The sequence below is a fragment of the Coregonus lavaretus genome (assembly GCF_964263955.1).
Source record: "Coregonus lavaretus genome assembly, chromosome: 18".
NCBI lineage: Eukaryota > Metazoa > Chordata > Actinopteri > Salmoniformes > Salmonidae > Coregonus > Coregonus lavaretus.
In genome coordinates, this window is record NC_140005.1 from 13,150,823 (window position 1) to 13,171,991 (window position 21,169).

Consider the following 21,169-nt stretch of genomic DNA (forward strand, 5'->3'; position numbering starts at 1 on the left):
CAGGTCTGTGTAATCTGAGGGAAATATGTGTCTCTAATATGGTCATACATTTGGCAGGAGGTTAGGAAGTGCAGCTCAGTTTCCACCTCATTTTGTGGGCAGTGTGCACATAGCCTGTCTTCTCTTGAGAGCCAGGTCTGCCTACGGCGGCCTTTCTCAATAGCACGGCTATGCTCACTGAGTCTGTACATAGTCAAAGCTTTCCTTAAGTTTGGGTCAGTCACAGTGGTCAGGTATTCTTCCAATGTGTCAAATAATTCTCTTTTTGTTTTGGTCTAATTGTGTTGCTGTTCTGGGGCTATGTGGGGTCTGTTTTGTGTTTGTGAACAGAGCCCCAGGACCAGCTTGCTTAGGGGGCTCTTCTCTTGTGGTCCTCTGTAGCTCAATTGGTAGAGCATGGCGCTTGTAACGCCAGGGTAGTGGGTTCGATCCCCGGGACCACCCATATGTAAAAATGTATGCGCACATGACTGTAAGTCGCTTTGGATAAAAGCGTCTGCTAAATGGCATATGTTTTATTATATTCTCCAGGTTCATTTCTCTGTAGGTGATGGCTTTGTTATGGAAGGTTTGAGGATATTTTTGCAGAATTTTGCATGCAGAGTCTCAATTTGGTGTTTGTCCCATTTTGTGAATTATTGGTTGGTGTGCGGACCCCAGACCTCACAACCATAAAGGGCAATGGGTTCTATAACTCTCTCTCTCACACCCCCACACACACTTTTCCTCACTCTCTGGTTCTAAATGATGATTTGCAGATGGACCTAATCACTGCATGTGGTGTAGCAGCTAGAGTGAATGGGTCAGTCCACTAATCACCCTCCTCCTCCCACCCCAACAACCTGCTCTTTAACACTTTAAAGTGGCTCTCCAGTCTCCTTTTCACCTCATTTAACATCTGATTTACTTAACAAAAGGCACATCTCAACAGGTGGTCCAGTTAAGTCATGATCCTTTCCTCTTTTGTTCTCTATTGCTCCTCTATTGTTCATCAAACAAGGGGGAGGCCGATGACATCACAACTTCCCATCAGACTAACTCCTTGAATGCCCTACTCCTTGAACTTTGCAGTTGTGTCTAAAAAACACAATTTTGCTGAAAACCCTTTAGTGTGTGTACTTTACTGAATTTATACTTAGGATATCACTTTTCAACAGTAAAGGTTCAAAAATCACTGAAAGATGTATTTAAGGCTGAAAGAGACAATCCCAGAAGTTATTTATACAAAATATAATTTCAAACAAAAACAAAGATGAAGATTGAAAGCAACAACAACAAAAAAGCAGTGGACTTTTTCCCATCCTCCCCTGATTCAGAATATATAATTGTTATAGTCATGGCATGCTTTGTGTAAGAGATATTGAAGATTGAAAGGAATAAACATAAAAAATCATTTAAAGAAATAAACTGTGGATTTTCTCCATCCTCCCGATTCAGAATATATAATCTTCATAGACATGGCTTGCTTGGTTCAATAGCTATTGATGAGAGAAAACCCGAACATCCACCGAATATCCAATATAAAACTCATTTTACCTAGGTCAGGCAAGCTAGCAAGTTTGCTCAGCGTTCTTTGCTCGCTCTTGACTTTATAACCAAAATTATTCCGACTGCGATGTTATATTCGCAAGCCTTAGATATATAGTTCAAACGTTGAAATGTCTAATAATATATTGTAGATTAACACATTTGAAGTTGTTACACCCAGTCATTTAATTGGCAATTGATGCTTCCTACACACGGAAGTTATTTTTTTGTTAAAGGAAAAAGCTACATCCGCTGCAGCTACATCAGAGAAAAGGGCAGATAAGAATATCCAGATTTTTTTTGTGACAAATATCATATTGAGCAAAATGTGTCATGTTTTTACGAAATGCTGATGGAACATTTAAGACAGGGAATGACTGTATACCTTACTCATTAATGTACCTGCGGCAGGTCTATGGCCTGCAGTAGGCCAATGGCCTGTATGAAAATGTATGCGCTCACTAACTGTAAATCGCTCTGGATAAGAGCGTCTGCTAAAATGACTAAAAGAAAAGGGAGTTATTTGCTCCTTTCCATCAAGGCGGAGGGTAACGTTGAACTTTACTGGATGGGGTGTCTTCACTCTCCTCAAAATGAATCAATCATGTGACATTTGCCCCCCCCCCCAAAAAAAATAAAAATATCGTAGCGTACCTAACAGTGTCAGCAAAGGTTTACACAATTTGATATCGGGTTGAAAACAGCACACAAATTAACAAAAACACACCGCGTAAGCCTAAATTCACTTTAAGAAAGACCGCATCTCGAGATTGGTTTATAAAATGTCATTTTTATTCATGTTACACAGCTGATACATAGGGCATTAACATTTCCACGAGGCTTTTGGGAACTATATCGATGATTAGCAAAAACACAATAGTGGTCCAAATCTCTAATGACAATCACTGGACTAACCAAACACCCTCGTTAACATGTGCACAAACCTGCATTGAAAAGTACTACATTGGACATTTGGACTTGGTGTGTATACAGCATTGGTTCCCATTCCAGTGTACTATTAAATGACATGCATGTAGGAGTATTTTGTTCTTCCCATTATCAATTTGTTTATGTTCTGGTCTTTAGAAAGCCCCACCTCTATTCTCTTCAACCAGACATGCTTTATAGTGAATGTCATAACCAGGGGGGAGTGAGGAAGGACCTTGTCAGAACCAATGGAAATCACCTGGCTGGGAAACTTGGTGCCAGCTCATAGACTGGCCCTCCCTGCAGTATAGAACAATTGGACTTGTTCACATTGAACATCAGCAGCTGTAACCATACAAGATAACCGTGTGGAGGACATCAGCAGCTGGAACTGTACCAGATATCCGTGTGGAGAAATAGAGAACAAGTCTATGCAGGGTGAGGGAACAATTCATCGAATTTGTTTAACACCCCTGTTCTAAGAACATCTGTTTAACAAACACCCCTGTTCTAAGAACATCTGTTTAACAAACACCCCTGTTCTAAGAACATCCTAACTCCCCTTGTGTTTTGATGGGACTAAGATTTTCTGTAGCTCAGCGAAAAGCCCTATAATGTCTTATTTTGTCCTCTAATTTGGACTAAAACGTTGATAAAAGAAGCTATTAATACTTTTCTAACAGGAGAAACTGCACGTATGGAAGGTCAGGACGAACACAAACCAAGGAATGGAGGTTTCATTTTTGTTTCTCAATCAATATTTTTCTTTCACAAAAGCTTCAGTGTGAAAAGACTAAAATGATTTTGGAATTTCCACATGCAGCTTTTGTTTAGTAATGGGTTTCATTGCGAGAAGACTAAGTGGAGCAATAAAGGAATGGAGATGTGTAAAAAGGTTTTCTTTTTTTGGAGATGACCCTGTGTCAGTTCTCGTTCTCTCCTGCGTCGCCGGCTTCTCCGGCCTCGCCTTCCTCGGGCGCGTTGTCGGATGTCCATAACTGGAGAGAGAGAGACACATTGACGTTAAAAAGACCTCTATTCACCCACCATCTTAGTTCACCTCCTCTACTAACAACACATTACCCATGCAGACAGTCTTCTTCCAACTAAACGGTTACAAGTGAAAATGATCATTATTGTACTGTCATGTTTTTTTACATACAAGTTTAATTTTAACAGACTAAACATTGTTTGACTAAAATGAGGAACATGGGCAGAGCAGAGAGGGAAGGGTACTAACTGTCAGGTTGTCTCTGAGCAGCTGCATGATGAGAGTGCTGTCTTTGTATGACTCCTCGTTCAGTTTGTCCAACTCAGCAATGGCGTCGTCAAATGCCTGGAGACACAAAAAGCACAAAAACACAAATTTATAACATAGCAAGCTTGAATGAAGAATCGCTGTGCAAAATCCAAGCTACCATCGAGTAAACCCCCTGCATGTCCAGCACATATATAAAGCTTTGTACTTGAGATCTCCCATTGCAATAACTTTTCCCGGAAGAAACATATTACAATCCACCCATTCACACACTTATCTAAATGTTAGCAATTCAGTCAAACACACCACTTAACATTACCTTTAATTTGTTCTGACATGGAACAAGCAGATAACGCAGGAACTTAACATCTGTAACGAAGTCCCCATAACTAAAGCAAACAGGGGAAAGGGGCGGGACTGACCTGTTTGGCCAGTGAGCAAGCTTTCTCTGGAGAGTTGAGGATCTCGTAGAAGAAGACTGAGAAGTTGAGGGCCAGGCCCAGGCGGATGGGATGCGTGGGGTCCATCTCCTTCTTGCTGATGTCAAACGCCTGCTGGTACGCCTCCTGAGAGTGCTCTATGGTTGCTGGGGAGCACAAAGACATTGGAGTCATTGGAGGCAATGATACAGTATGGCACCCTACCAGATTTATTTTTACTACAATCAAGTGTGAGAATGACAGAAGCCTGATAGCCTTGTTAGCTAAATTCACTCTGTAGCGATTAAGATGTAGGCGAGTGGACATTGACAGCTAGTGGCTGCTAGGTTGAAGACCACAAGTGCAGTATTGGACAATTCCGACTGTGGCACATTCTCAGCAATGAGCAACTCGCAGTCGAGTGGCACATTTATTTCCTTTTCTCCAGGACCCATTTGAAATGCACATGCTAATAACAGGGCATAGAGCTCTCTTTAGTGTGCATCACACAAAGGTTTACAAGTGGGTGTCTCAGAGGCCAATACAGTCAGTAAAACCTGCTTAGATGTCATTCTGGTATTGAGAGAAGTGGGACTCTCCACCCCCCAAAAAACTATTTTATTCAGCAAATGTTTTAAATATATATTTTGGTACATATATCGGTCTTGAGTAGCACTTGGCTAGCGAGAATGCTATGGCTCCTCTGAGTAATTCACACACCTAAAAATGTAGGCTTATTGCTTGAAAATAGCAACATGGCAAATACCTTTGCAGCATTAAGTTCAAGGGGACATTTCATTGCAATCTCACCTGTCTTGTCATCCCCAGAGGCGACTTCGGCAAGGTATCTATAGTAGTCACCCTTCATCTTAAGGTAGAAGACTTTGCTTTCAGCATTTGTGGAGTTCTCAATTAAATATTTATTCAGCAGTTCCTGTGGGAAGGAAACACAGATTAATAATTTGTTCACACGGCATAAACCTTCCATTTGACAGTCAATGTTTCCTTGCCAAGTTAAGATGTTTGTTATTGAAATCCTGTTAACCCCATTCCAAAATCTTCAAACCTACGGACTGGCTAAAGTTGTACGTTTGATTATGATTGGCTGAGACAACATACACCCAAACATGACCATATGAGTGGAGTTCCCATGGTATCCAGAGTTCCTAACCAAAACCCTCCCACACCAGTGATTGGCAGATGCAAGTGAAGTCACAGACAGTAACTAGCCTCCAATCTTTCCAATACAACAGATGCAACCAACAAAAACTGGATTAGCAGCAGCATTAAAAGGGCAAGGGAAAGGGGAATACATTAAACATTAGCGACTGTATTGGACCAAGGAGGTGTATCAATGATGACCACAGGATTCAAAGTTGAATATAAACAATGATATAAAAATGTGATTGAGAAATCCTAACCAGGCCAGTGGCCTCACATGTGATGAACAAAAGGTATATATATATGATGACATCATGCGATGTCCATGCAGGGATGTGCCCACACAAGGGCAGGCAGGCAGACACACGTTATTAGGCTGCCCATGTCACGCCTAGTGGAGTGGACAGCCTGGACACCTCTACATGATTAATCAAGCCTGTTCTGTCCCCATCAAGAGCCTAGCTGTGCATATGGGCACGCAGCAGTGGGTTAAGCACAAGCAGGGAGGGAGCCAACGTGTTGCACTGCATCAAGTCATCCCAACTTGTCTACAATGAGGCCAGTAATACTGTGGGTTCCTGACCATCTTTTGCCCTAGATTCTTCCAGGCTTCTTTTGTCCCAACGTGCATCACGGCTCTGTCTTAGCGGCACAGCGACTCTCGGAAGCAAAACCAACAGCTGAATGCAAGTAGCAGTACCGCTTGTAAGCTACATCCCCGAAAGCACTCACAGGGCCTCCAAAGCACATACACCAATATTTAAACCCCACAGCAGCAGAAACTTCCCTATCACTGCATACCAGTTCCTCTGCAACGTACTAAATAGACTGAAGGTAGAGGAAAGGCAGTAGGTGATATACATACACGACCATACATGTCATGTGGGGTTCAATCCGAGGCAAGTTTCCTTCTGTAAGGGAAAACTATCAGCTCCTGACATTGAGTTCTGGAACGCTAAATCCCCAGTTAGCTAGCGTGAAGGAGCCTAACCAGCCAGTGCCCAACTCATCAGGATCATACTCCAGAAGGGCCGGATTGCTGCCTGATTACAGCTTTACTGCTAATCTGTGTCAGTGAGACCAAGGGCTTAAAGTCACCGTAACTCGTTTCAAATATCAGATTAAACAAGTTCACCGCAGATGAGGCTGTCCACTTGGCCCAGCCCCCAACCACTCCCACCCGGTCTACTTCCAGACAGATTAGTCGAGACACAGCGCTCTAGTTTCGCTCAGACCACAGCGAAGACTTTATTACAGGAACCAAACGGAAGGAAACGGGGAGGAATTACCTGAACCGGTCCAATAAGAAATGCTTGTTCTCGGTTTTCGTTGTAAAACATTTTGCTACGGTGTGCCTTAAATGGATATGACCCAGGCAATAGCACTGTGCTCCATAAAACCCAGTCCCCTATATCTCCTCTGTGGCCATGATATAGTCCTAACAAGAGCTGGTGGTGAAATTCTCCAGAGTTTGACTAATTGCAATACTGCACTCCTCAAATCAATGGACTGCAATTTGCAGCTGTGCTCTTCTGTTGGAGATGAGCGTATCGTGAACATGCGGATAAGCATATTTTTGTGCGATTCCGTCAAGACTACTATGTGAATCTGGCTGGGTTTTCAATCATTTTCACGAACAATGTGGGCCATCGCCATGACAACCTAGACGGTTTGAATTTGAAAAATGTGTCTTGCCAAGGTTATATCCACAGGCGAAGAGGAGACCAGCCTGGATGGTTTTGTAATTGGGCCCTGTTCGGTCTTACCTATGGCTGAAATTGAAGCACAGAAAACAGCCTGCACCATTCTCCGCACTATTCCCAGTCAACATTGCTTAAATGAACAATAAGTTAACAGATTCTGACCACGATCGCCTGTAGTTGCATACAAACTACAGCTGCCAACAGATTGAGAGGTGGTTTTTGGGGGCAACTATCGAATTGCAACTATTCAGCGTGCATTAACTATTCCTATAAAGTAGGTCTAGGCCAGGGTTTCCTTTGGAAAATGTGGCACCAGACATTTGAACGGCAGCATTTTAAATTTACCGGACTCATATGCATTAGGTGCGTAACCTGATTAGGGTGTCCACCCACGGTGCTCAGAATGACAAAAATCACATTTACATTAAAGTAAAATTATCTTAACTATACCCTGATGAAGACAGCTTGTCTGTCAAAACGTTGGTTATTCGGTAATTAAATGATTGCATCTGAGCTCCTAGAGTGTGAGACTCTCCTTTCCTTTTAAAAGTGTTCTACGCCGTTAGCCAGCACCTCTCCTAAACAGGTGTTCTACTCCGTTAGCAGCACCTCTCCTAAACAGGTGTTCTACTCCGCTAGCCAGCACCTCTCCTAAACAGGTGTTCTACTCAGTTAGCCAGCACCTCCCCTAAACAGGTGTTCTACTCCGTTAGCCAGCACCTCCCCTAAACAGGTGTTCTACTCTGTTAGCCAGCACCTCTCCTAAACAGGTGTTCTACTCTGTTAGCCAGCACCTCGCCTAAACAGGTGTTCTACTCCGTTAGCCAGCACCTCGCCTAAAACAGGTGTGCGTTTCTTTTCCCTCAAAATTATCTTAACAGAACATGCAACTCGAGGATGCAATGGCGTGCGTCCTTCTTACCGAATTCCGATGCGCATTTTACAATAACTGTCCACATTTACTTTTCCTCAGCCAACGAGATGAGTAACGAACAGCAAAATCACTAGTCTAGTCTATTATCCCCCATAGTAGAAAAGTGTACCTATTCTATTGGTCAGCTTGTCGTTCTATGCAAGAAAGAAAATGGCCTATTCCAAACAGACTCTAGGACAGCTGTGGGACAATAGATCCCAAATTCATACAACCAGTACATCAAAATAACTTTAAAAACCATACTATTCACTTTAACTCTACCCACATGTACATATTACCTCAATTACCTCGACTAACCTGTGCCCCCACACATTGACTCTTTACAGGGGGTACCGGTACATAGCCTCCCTACTGTTATTTTATTGCTCAATTTTTTACGTAACACTTATTTTTCTTAAAACTGCATTGGATAAGGGCTTGTACGTAAGCATTTCACTGTAAGGTCTACACCTATTGTATTTGGCGCATGTGTCAAATAAAATGTGATTTGATGAGTTTATATTTTTTGTAGCTGTCCATTTACCACCACAAACCGATGCTGGCACTAAGACCGCACTCAACGAGTGGTGGTAGGCATGATCAGCAACGATGAGACAGCCTATAGGGAGGAGGTCAGAGACCTGGCAATGTGGTGCCAGGACAACCTCTCCCTCAACGTCAGCAAGACAAAAGAGCTGGAAACGGAGGGCCGAGCATGCGGGGCTGTATTAACATCGACGGGGCTGTAGTGGAGTAGGTCGAGAGCTTCAAGTTCCTCTGTGTCCACATCACTAAGGATCTATCGTGGTCCAAACACACCAACACAGTCGTGAAGAGGGCACGACAACACCGCTTCCCTCAGGAGGCTGAAAAGATTTGGCATGGGCCCTCAGATCCTCAAAAAGTTATACAGCTGCACCATTGAGAGCATTTTGACTGGCTGCATCACCGCTTGGTATGGCAACTGCTTGGCATCCGACTGCAAAGTGCTACAGAGGGTAGTGCGGACGGCCCAGTACATCACTAGGGCCGAGCTCCCTGCCATCCAGGACCTCTATACCAGGCGGTGTCAGAGGAAGGACCTACAAATTGTCAAAGACTCCAGCCACCCAAGTCATAGACTTCACTTTGCTACCGCACGGCAAGCGGTACCGATGCACCAAGTCTGGAACCAACAGGACCCTGAACAGCTTCTACCCCCAAGTCATAAAACGGCTGAATAGTTATATAAATAGCTACATACACTATATGCATTGACCCCTTTTGCACAAACTTTTTTACTCATCACACACTGCTGCGGCTGTTTACTATCGGTCACTTTATTTCTAGTTATATGTACAGTTGAAGTCGGAAGTTTACAAACACCTTCGCCAAATACATTTAAACTCAGTTTTTCACAATCCCTGACATTTAATCCTAGTAAATAGGATCACCACTTTATTTTAAGAATGTGAAATGTCAGAATAATAGTAGAGAGAATGATTTATTTCAGCTTTTATTGCTTTCATAACATTCCCAGTGGGTCAGAAGTTTACATACACTCAATTAGTATTTGGTAGCATTGCCTTTAAATTGTTTAACTTGGGTCAAACGTTTCGGGTAGCCTTCCACAAGCTTCCCACAATAAGTTGGGTGAATTTTGACCCATTCCTCTTGACAGAGCTGGTGTAACTGAGTCAGGTTTGTAGGCCTCCTTGCTCGCACACGCTTTTTCAGTTCTGCCCACACATTTGCTATAGGATTGATGTCAGGGCTTTGTGATGGCCACTCCAATACCTTGACTTTGTTGTCCTTAAGCCATTTTGCCACAACTTTGGAAGTATGCTTGGGGTCATTGTCCATTTGGAATACCCATTTGCGACCAAGGTTTAACTTCCTGACTGATGTCTTGAGATGTTGCTTCAATATATCCAGATAATTTTCCTTCATGATGCCATCTATTTTGTGAAGTGCACCAGTCCCTCCTGCAGCAAAGCACCCCCACAGCATGATGCTGCCACCTCCATGCTTCACGGTTGGGATGGTGTTCTTCGGCTTGCAAGCATTCCCCATTTTTCCTCCAAACATAAAGATGGTCATTATGGCCAAACAGTTGTATTTTTGTTTCATCAGACCAGAGGACATTTCTCCAAAAAGTAAGATCTTTGTCCCCATGTGCAGTTGCAAACCGTACTCTGGCTTTTTTAATGGCGGTTTTGGAGCAGTGGCTTCTTCCTTGCTGAGCGGCCTTTCAGGTTGTCGATATAGGACTCGTTTTTACTGTGGATATAGATACTTTTGTACCCGTTTCCTCCAGCATCTTCACAAGGTCCTTTGCTGTTCTGGGATTGATTTGCACTTTTCGCACCAAAGTACGTTCATCTCTAGGAGACAGAACGCGTCTCCTTCCTGACCCACTGGAATTGTGAAAATCTGTCTGTAAACAATTGTTTGAAAAATGACTTGTGTCATGCACAAAGTAGATGTCCTAACTGACTTGCCAAAACTATAGTTTGTTAACAAGAAATTTGTGGAGTTGTTGAAAAACGAGTTTTAATGACTCCAACCTAAGTGTATGTAAACTTCCGACTTCAACTGTACATATCTACCTCAATTACCTTGTACCCCTGCACATCGACTCATGGGCGGCAGGTAGCCTAGCGGTTAGAGCATTGGCCAGTAACTGAAAGGTCGCTAGTTCGAATAACCAAGCCGGCAAGGTAAAAAAAAAAAAGAATCTGTCTGTGCCCTTCAGCAAGGCACTTAACCCTAATTTGCTCCAGGGGCCCGTACTACTATGGCTGACCCTGTAAAAATAAAATTTCACTGCACCCATCTGGTGTATGTGACAATACAACATTATTTACTGGTACCCCTTGTATATAGTCAAATTATCATTATTGTGTATCTATTATTACATGTTTTACTTTATTTTCATTCTCTCTGCATTGTTGTGAAGTAAGCAAGCATTTCACTGAAGTCCACACCTGTTGATTACAAAGCATGTGTCAAATAAAATGTTATTTGGATTTAAGAAAGTTAATTTGAAGCAAGGTAATACATGCCTCATAATATGAAGTAAAACGTTCAGGTTTCAAACAATTAAGTACATGTTTTCAAAATGCATACTGCCTCCAGCTCACAATGCAAAGTGGTGTGTGACACGCTGATGCCTGCCTAATGTTGCCTAAGCACTTGAATGGCAAATGGGAAGCGCACTTCAATTACCAGTTGAGAAATACATAGTATTTCTTAAATCGTGGCCTTCAAAACTGTTTTTAAACCCACGATTGCATTTAGAATTTGTCGCACAATGATTGGGCATATAAAAGCATGTTTCACTCCAGCAGGAATTGTAGCAGCAGCTCTCACGCTGTCTGACAGATTTTCCGCTCAAACTAGGCGCTGTAGCTGTCTGCTGTGAGCGTGTGATAAATAATCATAATGACTAACGAAAATACGCACAAGCAATTTAATTTCACTAAATTATGCAAATTAACCTATAGACCGATAAGCATGACTGGTCTAATGTATTTCCATCGATGAATAGCCTAAAGCATTATTTTGCAATGGGATTTTTTTCTTCTCCCGTCCGGCGGCAATTTTATTTATCAGCTTTCATTTTTTTGTCCAAAAGCCGGCTATTACCAGCTAACGGAAAGCCTGGTCAGGGCTGGGCTATTACCAGCTAACGGAAAGCCTGGTCAGGGCTGGGCTATTACCAGCTAACGGAAAGCCTGGTCAGGGCTGGGCTATTACCAGCTAACGGAAAGCCTGGTCAGGGCTGGGCTATTACCAGCTAACGGAAAGCCTGGTCAGGGCTGGGCTATTACCAGCTAACGGAAAGCCTGGTCAGGGCTGGGCTATTACCAGCTAACGGAAAGCCTGGTCAGGGCTGGGCAATATGGCCTAAAAATCATATCACTATTATTTCAAACTTATGGGTGAGTCACTATATATATTTTTATGTTCTCTAAATTAGCTTTGTTGTACAATTAAAGGTAAAATACACTGCATTTGAAACAGTCAGCAATAATCAAATGAATTCAGGGCACGTGAAATTATACCTAGGCTAAACCATAACCATAAGCCATTTTATCAAAATAATTTTACCAGCTTTTTTGCAATAATCACTGATCTGGCTTTCAAGTCGGTCTATGAAAATGCATTTGTTACAAATTTAACCAGAAACATGCATATTCACTAATGACTAACTTCTTGGAGGCATTATAGAGAATTAACACAGGTCTCAAACAATCTCTCAAGCACAAGCACACATGCTAGTGAGTATCCAGCTAATCTTTACAGGAATCTTTATACATTTCAAGTTGAGCAAACATGGATCTATATGCTAGCTAACAAGGCAGAACAGTTGAATTGTTATGAACACACCCTTCTGTCCGTCTTCAACTGTTTGAACAGCATGCTAGCCTGTCCACTTGCTTCAGATGTTGAAATCAAGTAGACTACCTTATTTCTCAGAATGAGAAATAGTTGCCAATTCATTATATAATTGTTTTATGCTTATTGCACATTTATAAAAACAGACTAGACCGCTAGTATAACGCAGCGCGACAAACTGAGCATTCATTTTCCAGAATCAATGTTCATTGATACTCCCATTTTAGTAGTGCCTGCTATGCACGCAATTTGAGCAGTTGAGACATAAAAATGGTATTGTTAGAAAGGTTAACTTCTCTATTACTGTAAAAGAATGTCTCAATGTGTTAGTCCATATGACCGATTCTGTTGGACCAAACCTCAAATGCAAATAGTGAGTTGAAACCCCTTGTCAGAGAGGAAGAAGTGCTCTCGTCGTTGTGTGAGTGGCAGGGAGAGGGGCTTGGTGTGTGTAAACAGAGGGAGAGCCGAAGCCCAATGCGTTTCTATTGGCTTATTTTGGATCTAAGCTTGTCGCCTGCCTTCCCGCCTTTGGGACAACAACTCCCATTTTTAGGGCGGAGACATTATATACAGATCTCTGGTGTAAATGGGAAGGTGCACAGCACAGAAGGAGCGAAGGAGACAAGACCAAAAAGACAACATGAGAACAAGTGGACAAACACAATTTGTTTTTTATAAAATAACTGATTCTTACAATATAGGCATTTGGAATATTGCGCAAAAACATATCGCCCAGCCCTAACCCTGGTCTAGGCCAACACAATGCAGGCAGGCAGAGTGGGTAAGGCCACAGCAGAGGGCAGCACAGTGTCTGCATGGCTGTGGGCAGCAGAGCAGAGGGGTTCCACCCTGTCCAGTCTGGCATGACGTTGCCTTAGTGGAAAGTGAGAATCACGTTATCCAGTCCTGTCTCTGCCACCAGGCTCACTTCAGCCCAGTGCAGACCAAGCCTGTCAGCTGAAAGGAGACTGAGGACGCCCATCCCAGTGGTTACTTGCACCAGTAGCTGAGCAGAGGGGATGAGTTGGGGCAAGCAGCGTGATACACACCCTTCTAGGCTGACTCCACCACGCCCTCAGTCAACACCGGCAGGTGGCTGAGTCAGAGCCACACACATGGCAGTGGCGTGTGCAAAGAAGTGGGGTAGCTGTAAGGTGTGGTCTGAAAGCATGGCCATCTGTACAGTTTACAACATGTCTCATACAGGAAAGGAGAGGGCAGTAAATCAACCTGAGGTAAACCAACCATATCCTACAGTTACCTGCTTGTCAGTTATGCCTAGCTACATACAACTAGCCATTGTCTGCTTGCTCCCATATATAGAGAACCACTATGCATTTATGGCACTCAATCTGTTGGTGTCCATTCATATTGGTCAAAGTACAGTGCCTTGCAAAAGTATTCATCCCCCTTGGCGTTTTTCCTATTTTGTTGCATTACAACCTGTAATTTAAATATAATTTTATTTGGATTTCATGTAATGGACATACAAAATGGTCCAAATTGGTGAAGTGAAAAAAAATAACGGAAAAGTGGTGCGTGCATATGTATTCACCCCCTTTGCTATGAAGCCCCTAAATAAGATCTGGTGCAACCAATTACCTTCAGAAGTCACATAATTAGTTAAATAAAGTCCACCTGTATGCAATCTAAGTGTCACATGATCTGTTACATGATCTCAGTATATATACACCTGTTCGGAAAGGCCCCAGAGTCCGCAACACCACCAAGCAAGCGGCACCATGAAGACCAAGGAGCTCTCCAAACAGGTCAGGGACAAAGCTGTGGACAAGTACAGATTAGGGTTGGGTTATAAAAAAAATATCTGACACTTTCAACATCCCATGGAGCACCATTAAATCCATTATAAAAAAATTTAACGAATGGCACCACAACAAACCTGCCAAGAGAGGGCCGCCCACCAAAGCTCACGGACCAGGCAAGGAGGGCATTAATCAGAGGCAACAAAGAGACCAAAGATAACCCTGAAGGAGCTGCAAAGCTCCACAGCAGAGATTGGAGTATGTGTCCATAGGACCACTTTAAGCCGTACACTCCACAGAGTGTATAAATACAGGGAAATTCTTGAGGGAAACCTGTTTCAATCTTCCAGAGATTTGAGACTGGGATGGAGGTTCACCTTCCAGCAGGACAATAAACCCTAAGCATACTGCTAAAGCAACACTTGAGTGGTTTAAGGGGAAACATTTAAATGTCTTGGAATGGCCTAGTCAAAGCCCAGACCTCAATCCAATTGAGAATCTGTGGTATGACTTAAAGATTGCTGTACACCAGCGGAACCCATCCAACTTGAAGGAGCTGGAGCAGTTTTGCCTTGAAGAACGGACAAAAATCCCAGTGGCAAGATGTGCCAAGCTTATAGAGACATACCCCAAGAGACTTGCAGCTGTAATTGCTGCAAAAGGTGGCTATACAAAGTATTGACTTGGGGGGGGGGGGGGGGGGGGATTAATAGTTATGCACGCTCAAGTTTGATTTTCTTGTCTTATTTCTTGTTTGTTTCACCCCCAAAAATATTTTGCATCTTCAAAGTGGTAGGCATGTTGTGTAAATCAAATGAAACAACCCCCCCCAAAATCAATTTTAATTCCAGGTTGTAAGGCAACAAAATAGGAAAAATGCCAAGGGGGTGAATACTTTCGCAAGCCACTGTAAATGACATCAACCCAGCAGGTAGCCTGGCGGGTAGGAGCGTTGGGCCAGTAACCGAAAGGTTGCTGGATCGAATCCCCAAGCTGACAAGGTAAAAATCTGTCGTTCTGCCCCTGAGCAAGGCAGTTAACCCACTGTTCCCCGGGCGCCGAAGACGTGGATGTCGATTAAGGAAGCCCTCCGCACCTCTCTGATTCAGAGGGGTTGGGTTAAATGCGGAAGACACATTTCAGTTGAATACATTCAGTTGTCCAAATGACTAGGTATCGCCCTTTCCCTTTCCCAATTAGAATGGCATTGGCAATGGAATGCAGTTTCATGTTTTGAATCTCCCTGGCTAGACGTTCTAGCAAACAATTTATCCATCGTCACTCTGCTGCCTTCATAAAAAAAATAAAAAAAAATCAGTAGAGACGTATGACCTTTCACTGTCATAGCCATTATTCACCTCTAATATGTATAGATCACTGCTGGATTGTGCGCCAGTGTGCTTACAAATGCTGCCCACCCACCCCAAGCGCCCTCATCCCAGACCTCCTTGTGTCTAAGGCCAGCAGATCAGGGAAATGTTCAATCTCACAGCTAAACCACCACAGAGACCCTCACTTAATCTACCATCAAGACCAGAGAGAAATAATGGGCAGAGCCATTCACTTCTAAATCCTTGTATTTAAGTGAAAACAATTGCCCCAAAGGAAACAAAATAACAGATGTAGAACGTATTTAGTAGAAAGTCCAGTCAATGAAAGTCAAGTAATTTTACTGAAAGGGAATAAATAAAAAATATTTTCCTGCATGTTTCAGGTTTAATCAATCACAGAGCGCCATAGCAATTCGGAGCATCAAATGGGTAGCTAGCTAGGTTAGTGGGGTTGAGAGACGTAGCCTATTGAGCAAACTGGCTATGAACTTTTTCACTTGGCTAGCTTAATTACAACTCATGTGTCAGATGAGACTGAATATCAAAACAGGAGGACACACTCCCCGTTTCAGGCCTGTACCAGCATGGCTCTCGAACAGTCACCACTGGTGCTCTGCCAGAGCCTACCCCACTGATTCTGACACACCTTGCTTTGCAGACACACTGTGACCTTTGTCAGTATGCGAAGTCACGTGGTTAAACCCCATTGTTCAGTGTGACAGAATCCCAACAGGAAGGAACCGGGGTAAGGGGGTGAAAATACAATACTTCTTTCTCATCACGGGGCCAGGGGAGATCCCCTTTTTAGACCGGAGGAACTCGTGGGCCATGACATTTAACCCACATTGCATTGAAACAATCTAATGTTAGTCTCTGTTTTACTGTAATAGAAATGGGAGGTGTGCTAAAGGTTTATAAATAAATTCATGGTTGGAACTTGGAAGCACTCACTGTTGAGAGTGAGACCAGAGTTGGGGTAAATTCCATTCAGGAATTGAAAAGTCAACAGAAAAAAATTGCCTACATGTGCAATTCTACCTGAATAGAGACAGAATTAAACTCAATCATGGTAGACTGGTCAAACGTGAGAGAGGAAAAGGTTGAATAGCTATGCTTTTGTGAAGAAACTGACATCTTTTATCATACCGGATGTATAGTGTTGACTGTTCAGAGAAGGCATTGCTTGCTCCTAATTTAAAAAGACTCCCTTTTCTAAAAGGCACATTTATCCAGACAGCATAGAGACAAGATTCCTGCAGCACTAGGGCTGGGTGAGTTACTGATGCCTCGTGCTTTGCATTGATGCACTCAAATATGCCTCAGGTGGAGGCAGGTGGTGTGCAGTCGGAAGACCAACTACCAAACACTTCCCAGACCTAGAGAGACATGACTAATCCAACTCCCTACAATATGGACTAGAATTACTGACATTTTATTGGAGATTAGCTATATGTTTGTAATCCATGTAAATACTTTACATCCAAATAAATTGACCATATATTGATACAATATGAATCTGACCAATTGTCTGACCAGTGACCACACTTTCCCAGTAGCAAGCTGTGAGAGGGAGAGACAGGTGTATTCAGTATCCCAGGCCAGGGTTCCCCAAACTAGGTGCACGTTTTGTCTTTTTTTAAACCTTTATTTTACCAGGTAAGTTGACTGAGAACACATTTCCATGTACAGCATCGACCTGGGGAATAGTTACAGGAGAGAGGAGGATGAATGAGCCAATTGGAAGCTGGGGATGATTAGGTGGCCATGATGGTATGAGGGCCAGACTAGGAATTTAGCCAGAACACCGAGGTTAACACCCCTACTCTTAAGATAAGAGCCATGGGAATTTAGTGACCACAGAGAGTCCGGACATCCATTTAACAATGTCCCATCCGAACGATGTCCCATCATGTGGGCACTACACAGATGATTCAAATAACAAACTCATCATCAAGCTTTGATTATCTGAATCAGCTGTATAGTGCTAGGGCAAAAACCTGGGGGGGCCCATGACAGAGTTTGGAAAACCATGTCTTAGGCTACCATACATTAAAACCCACGCCCATTTTTTGCACTCAACATTTCCAGAATAATTAATCTCTACTAGTAACGTTACTACATACCAGAACGTCGTTGCAGATATCCCTCAGCTCGCCCTCCACCTTCTCCCGGTATTCGTTGACCATTGCGAGCTTCTTGTCGCTTCCCTCCGTCTTCTGTCCGATGCTGGAGATGACCCTCCATGCCGACCGCCGTGCTCCGACCACGTTCTTGTATGCGACAGATAGCAGGTTCCTCTCCTCGTTTGACAGCTCGCCCCCCTGTTCCGTTACCTCCTTCATCGAGGCGGCCATGTCATCGTAGCGCTCGGCTTGCTCCGCCAACTTGGCCTTCTGAATAAGCTCCGCTTTATCCATTGTTTTTTATTCTTTAGTGTGTAACCTTAGCTTGATTCGTCAGGGACGGGTTAAAAACAATAGGAGTCCAGGAATGCAAGAGCGACTTGAAGATGGAGCAAAACGATAGAGTAGGGGATGCTGCGGAGTATTCCACCAAAAACCTGCAAATGTAAAACGGAACGTTTGTCACTAAGTCATTTTATTATGGAAGACAGAATGTGACCAGAATGTACTGTACCTAGAACCAACATATTATACACTGCAGCCTATAGAAAATAACCAGATACAGTAGTAATCCAGCTCGCAGAGGTTACACGCGCTGGCAACATTCGGATTGTGAGTGAGCGTCGTGCGTGAGTGGACGTTGTGTCTTTCAAATTCGATGGATAGTTTTCTAGTGTAAGAGTAACTAGCTAACGCAGAAAGACTCGATGTACTTAACTATATGGTTAGTTTATTGATAACTAGAAAGTTATCATAGCTAGGCTGGTGATTAAGCTAACGTTAGCCAGTGGTCACAGTTGCTGACTAACGTAAGTTAGTCTTACGTTACTACTAGAGATAATCAGTTAACAAACTACATCCCTGTTAGGTGGACATTTATTTACCACAAAAACGATGCATCGGTCTTGCTTCGGCCAGACAAGCCAGCGGAGCATATTAGCCAACAACTAGCCAGATAATTAACTTTAGCTGACAAACATTTGACGTTAGTGTAGCTAAAAGCTACTGTAACTAGCTACTATAGTGGGCCACTCCTTTCATTGAGAATGGATTGCTACAAAATAATATTACCATGTCATAAGCTTTGCTACAACAGAAAATAATTTACAAATAGCAAACGAAAAATATTTAAAACTGATTTCTGAACGTTCTAACCTTCTAAGGTGCCGATTTCTTCCTCCGAATTGATCCGCTTTGAGATTGGTAAGAGGCAGAGCGGAAAAACAGCAGTCGTGAAATTCAACCAGCCTTGCTAGATGGGGCGGCTCTATGTGAGAATGATCCTCCAATCAGAAATCTACTTTTCTTCCCGTCAACAATGATTTCTAGAGATATTAGCCAGTAGCTATTTTGCGCGGGGAAAGGGGGAGGGAGTTCAGAAATATGTTCGACTGGCGTGTAGGCTGCGGCTGGGGCCACGGGGTTTCCTCCAATTAGAGCAAGGGAGAAGACGTCACCATTGCCATGGTTATCCTCCATTCCTGCCCGCTTTCACAAGTTGTAGCAGCATCAGGGAGGCCAGAGGCGGGCGTGGCACCCACTCATGTTAGTGACCGAGATATTCCTATTTTCTCCTCTTGATACCCCTTTCATCTCCTAAACTTTCATATTGTGTGTGGTCAGCCATCCAACCTTGACCAGATGACCTCTGCTTAGTGCTCACTATAGCAATGATGGATTTAATAATATTTTCACTGCACAGAACACATTATGTTGGTGATAGGGCACACAGACAGCATGGACCCAGTTTTATTAAATATTTTTTACATAGGCCAGAGTATATCAAATATAAATTTGCCTTTAACCCCGTATTTAATTTCACCCATGGGGAAATGTCCCTGAATCTTGATGGTGATAATTGTTATTCTTTGGATGATCAACTGGCTTGGTCCTCGGCAACCCTTGTGTTAATGTTGTTTCCCAGCCATGACACATTGTAGCCCGTAGGTGAAAAGAAGACATCTGCGTCATAATTTGCAGTGATTGCGTAATACTGTGTGGCTTGGTTTATAAAAATAGCATCACATTTGCAGAAGAGGTCTGCCGATGGGCATGGAGGGCTCAGTGCCCTAGCTTCCTCTCATCTCTGGGGTCACATCTCTAGGTCACATGGGAGATCCACCTGTCTACTCAAATCCTACATCTAGATGCATTCTGATAGCAGATGTCCACAGCTGGATATGCTATTGATAAATATTTCACCCGAGACCAGCTGAATAGGTGGTGTAATCGGGATAATCCTTTTTCAAAATCAGGCCTCATCCTGTGATTTATATTGATCATATGTTCTTTCCATGAGGTCAGAGATCAACTGATATTCTATCTATCTGAAGCTTATCTTCAAAACTAATTCCCTCACTGTGTACTCAGAAATATAATCCGAATTAGTTTTCCATTGCTACCACTTTCAGAAGCCATTGTGTTTGTCTCCGTCGAGTCTGTCTGCCCTGTGGTTTTATTGTCAGATAATTGGCAGGATGCATTAGCTGGACTGAAAGGCTCACAGTCTCTCAGGAGGGCCCTGAATGCTCTCACACAGTGTCATGGGAACAGCTCTACAGTGGAAAACAGAGCATCAAAGCCATGTCCGTTCATCATAAAACCTGTGATTTTGTTGACTTTAAAAGGGCAGTGCAGTCAAAAACATGATTTCCCTTTTTTTTTTACATTTACATTTGAGCCATTTAGCAGACGCTCATATCCAGAGCGACTTACAGTTAGTGCATTCATTTTAAGATAGCTAGGTGGGACAACCACATCTCACATTCAGAGTAAGTACACTTACATTTTTCCTCAATAAAGTAGCTATCAGCAAAGTCAGAGCTAGAAAAAAAAAAAAAGGAAGATATTTCCACATTATGAGGTCGAAATAACACTCTGAAATTGTGAAAATGATGATAATGCCCTTTTAGTGTGAGAGCTTGTGGAAAAAATGCCTGGAATTTCAGCCTGTTCAGGTGGGATGGAGTTTTTGGCCCACAGCATGACATCACAATCTGATCTGATTATTCTGACCAATGACCAGTCCTTTTTTATTTGCATATGTATTCTCCTACTTTGAAGGGTAGACTTTAGAGTCTAGATGATCCTATCTGCCAATCAGGGCTGTGTATGTAAATATATTTAAATTTGTATCAACACGCCCACACAATCAGACAGCATTTCAATGGCAAAAGGAGGCTCAGGGAAATAAATGAAATTATTTTCATGAAATAAAGTCCCTATGAATTCATCGGGTTTGGATGTGCTTGATTGTTAGAGGGACAATGGTCTGTAGGCTATGCATCAGGGTGATTGTTTACAGTGGCCTCACATACAGATAAGTTACAGGTCTGGAATATCCCCTCACAAGCCCTGTAACTCTAGAACCCCATTGGCTATGAGTGAACAGACAAGGGAGGATACTTATGGTATACCTTACTCTCTTTTGCCTTGAATCTTGACTCATTTCTCTATAGATTTGTCTTTGCTTCAAGGGGGTATCTGTCCACTGAATGCGGACTTATTCACAACCTATGTGATATTGCAGAGATTTGACAGATTTGAGGATGAGTTCATAGATTTTTTTTTTTTCATAGACAGTGGAAGGATTACACTTGAATTTGGGCCTTTCTGCCTTTCTGGCCCCGTTGGACAAATGGTTATCAAACACCTTTAAATT

At 42.8% G+C, this 21,169-nt stretch overlaps 1 protein-coding gene across 1 annotated transcript; it reads right to left on the reverse strand.

Moving 5' to 3' along the window:
• Positions 1 to 2,297: 2,297 nt before the first annotated feature.
• LOC311146143 (14-3-3 protein beta/alpha-1-like) lies at positions 2,298 to 18,948 on the reverse strand. The gene is made up of 6 exons (XM_084182620.1): positions 18,664 to 18,948; positions 17,509 to 17,945; positions 4,942 to 5,065; positions 4,135 to 4,298; positions 3,695 to 3,790; positions 2,298 to 3,452 (listed from the first exon to the last, which is right to left on the reverse strand). The coding sequence occupies exons 2-6, from the start codon at positions 17,800 to 17,802 to the stop codon at positions 3,378 to 3,380; spliced, it is 753 nt and encodes a 250-aa protein (XP_084038746.1). The 5' UTR covers positions 17,803 to 17,945; positions 18,664 to 18,948; the 3' UTR covers positions 2,298 to 3,377.
• Between the last annotated feature and the right edge of the window lie 2,221 nt (positions 18,949 to 21,169).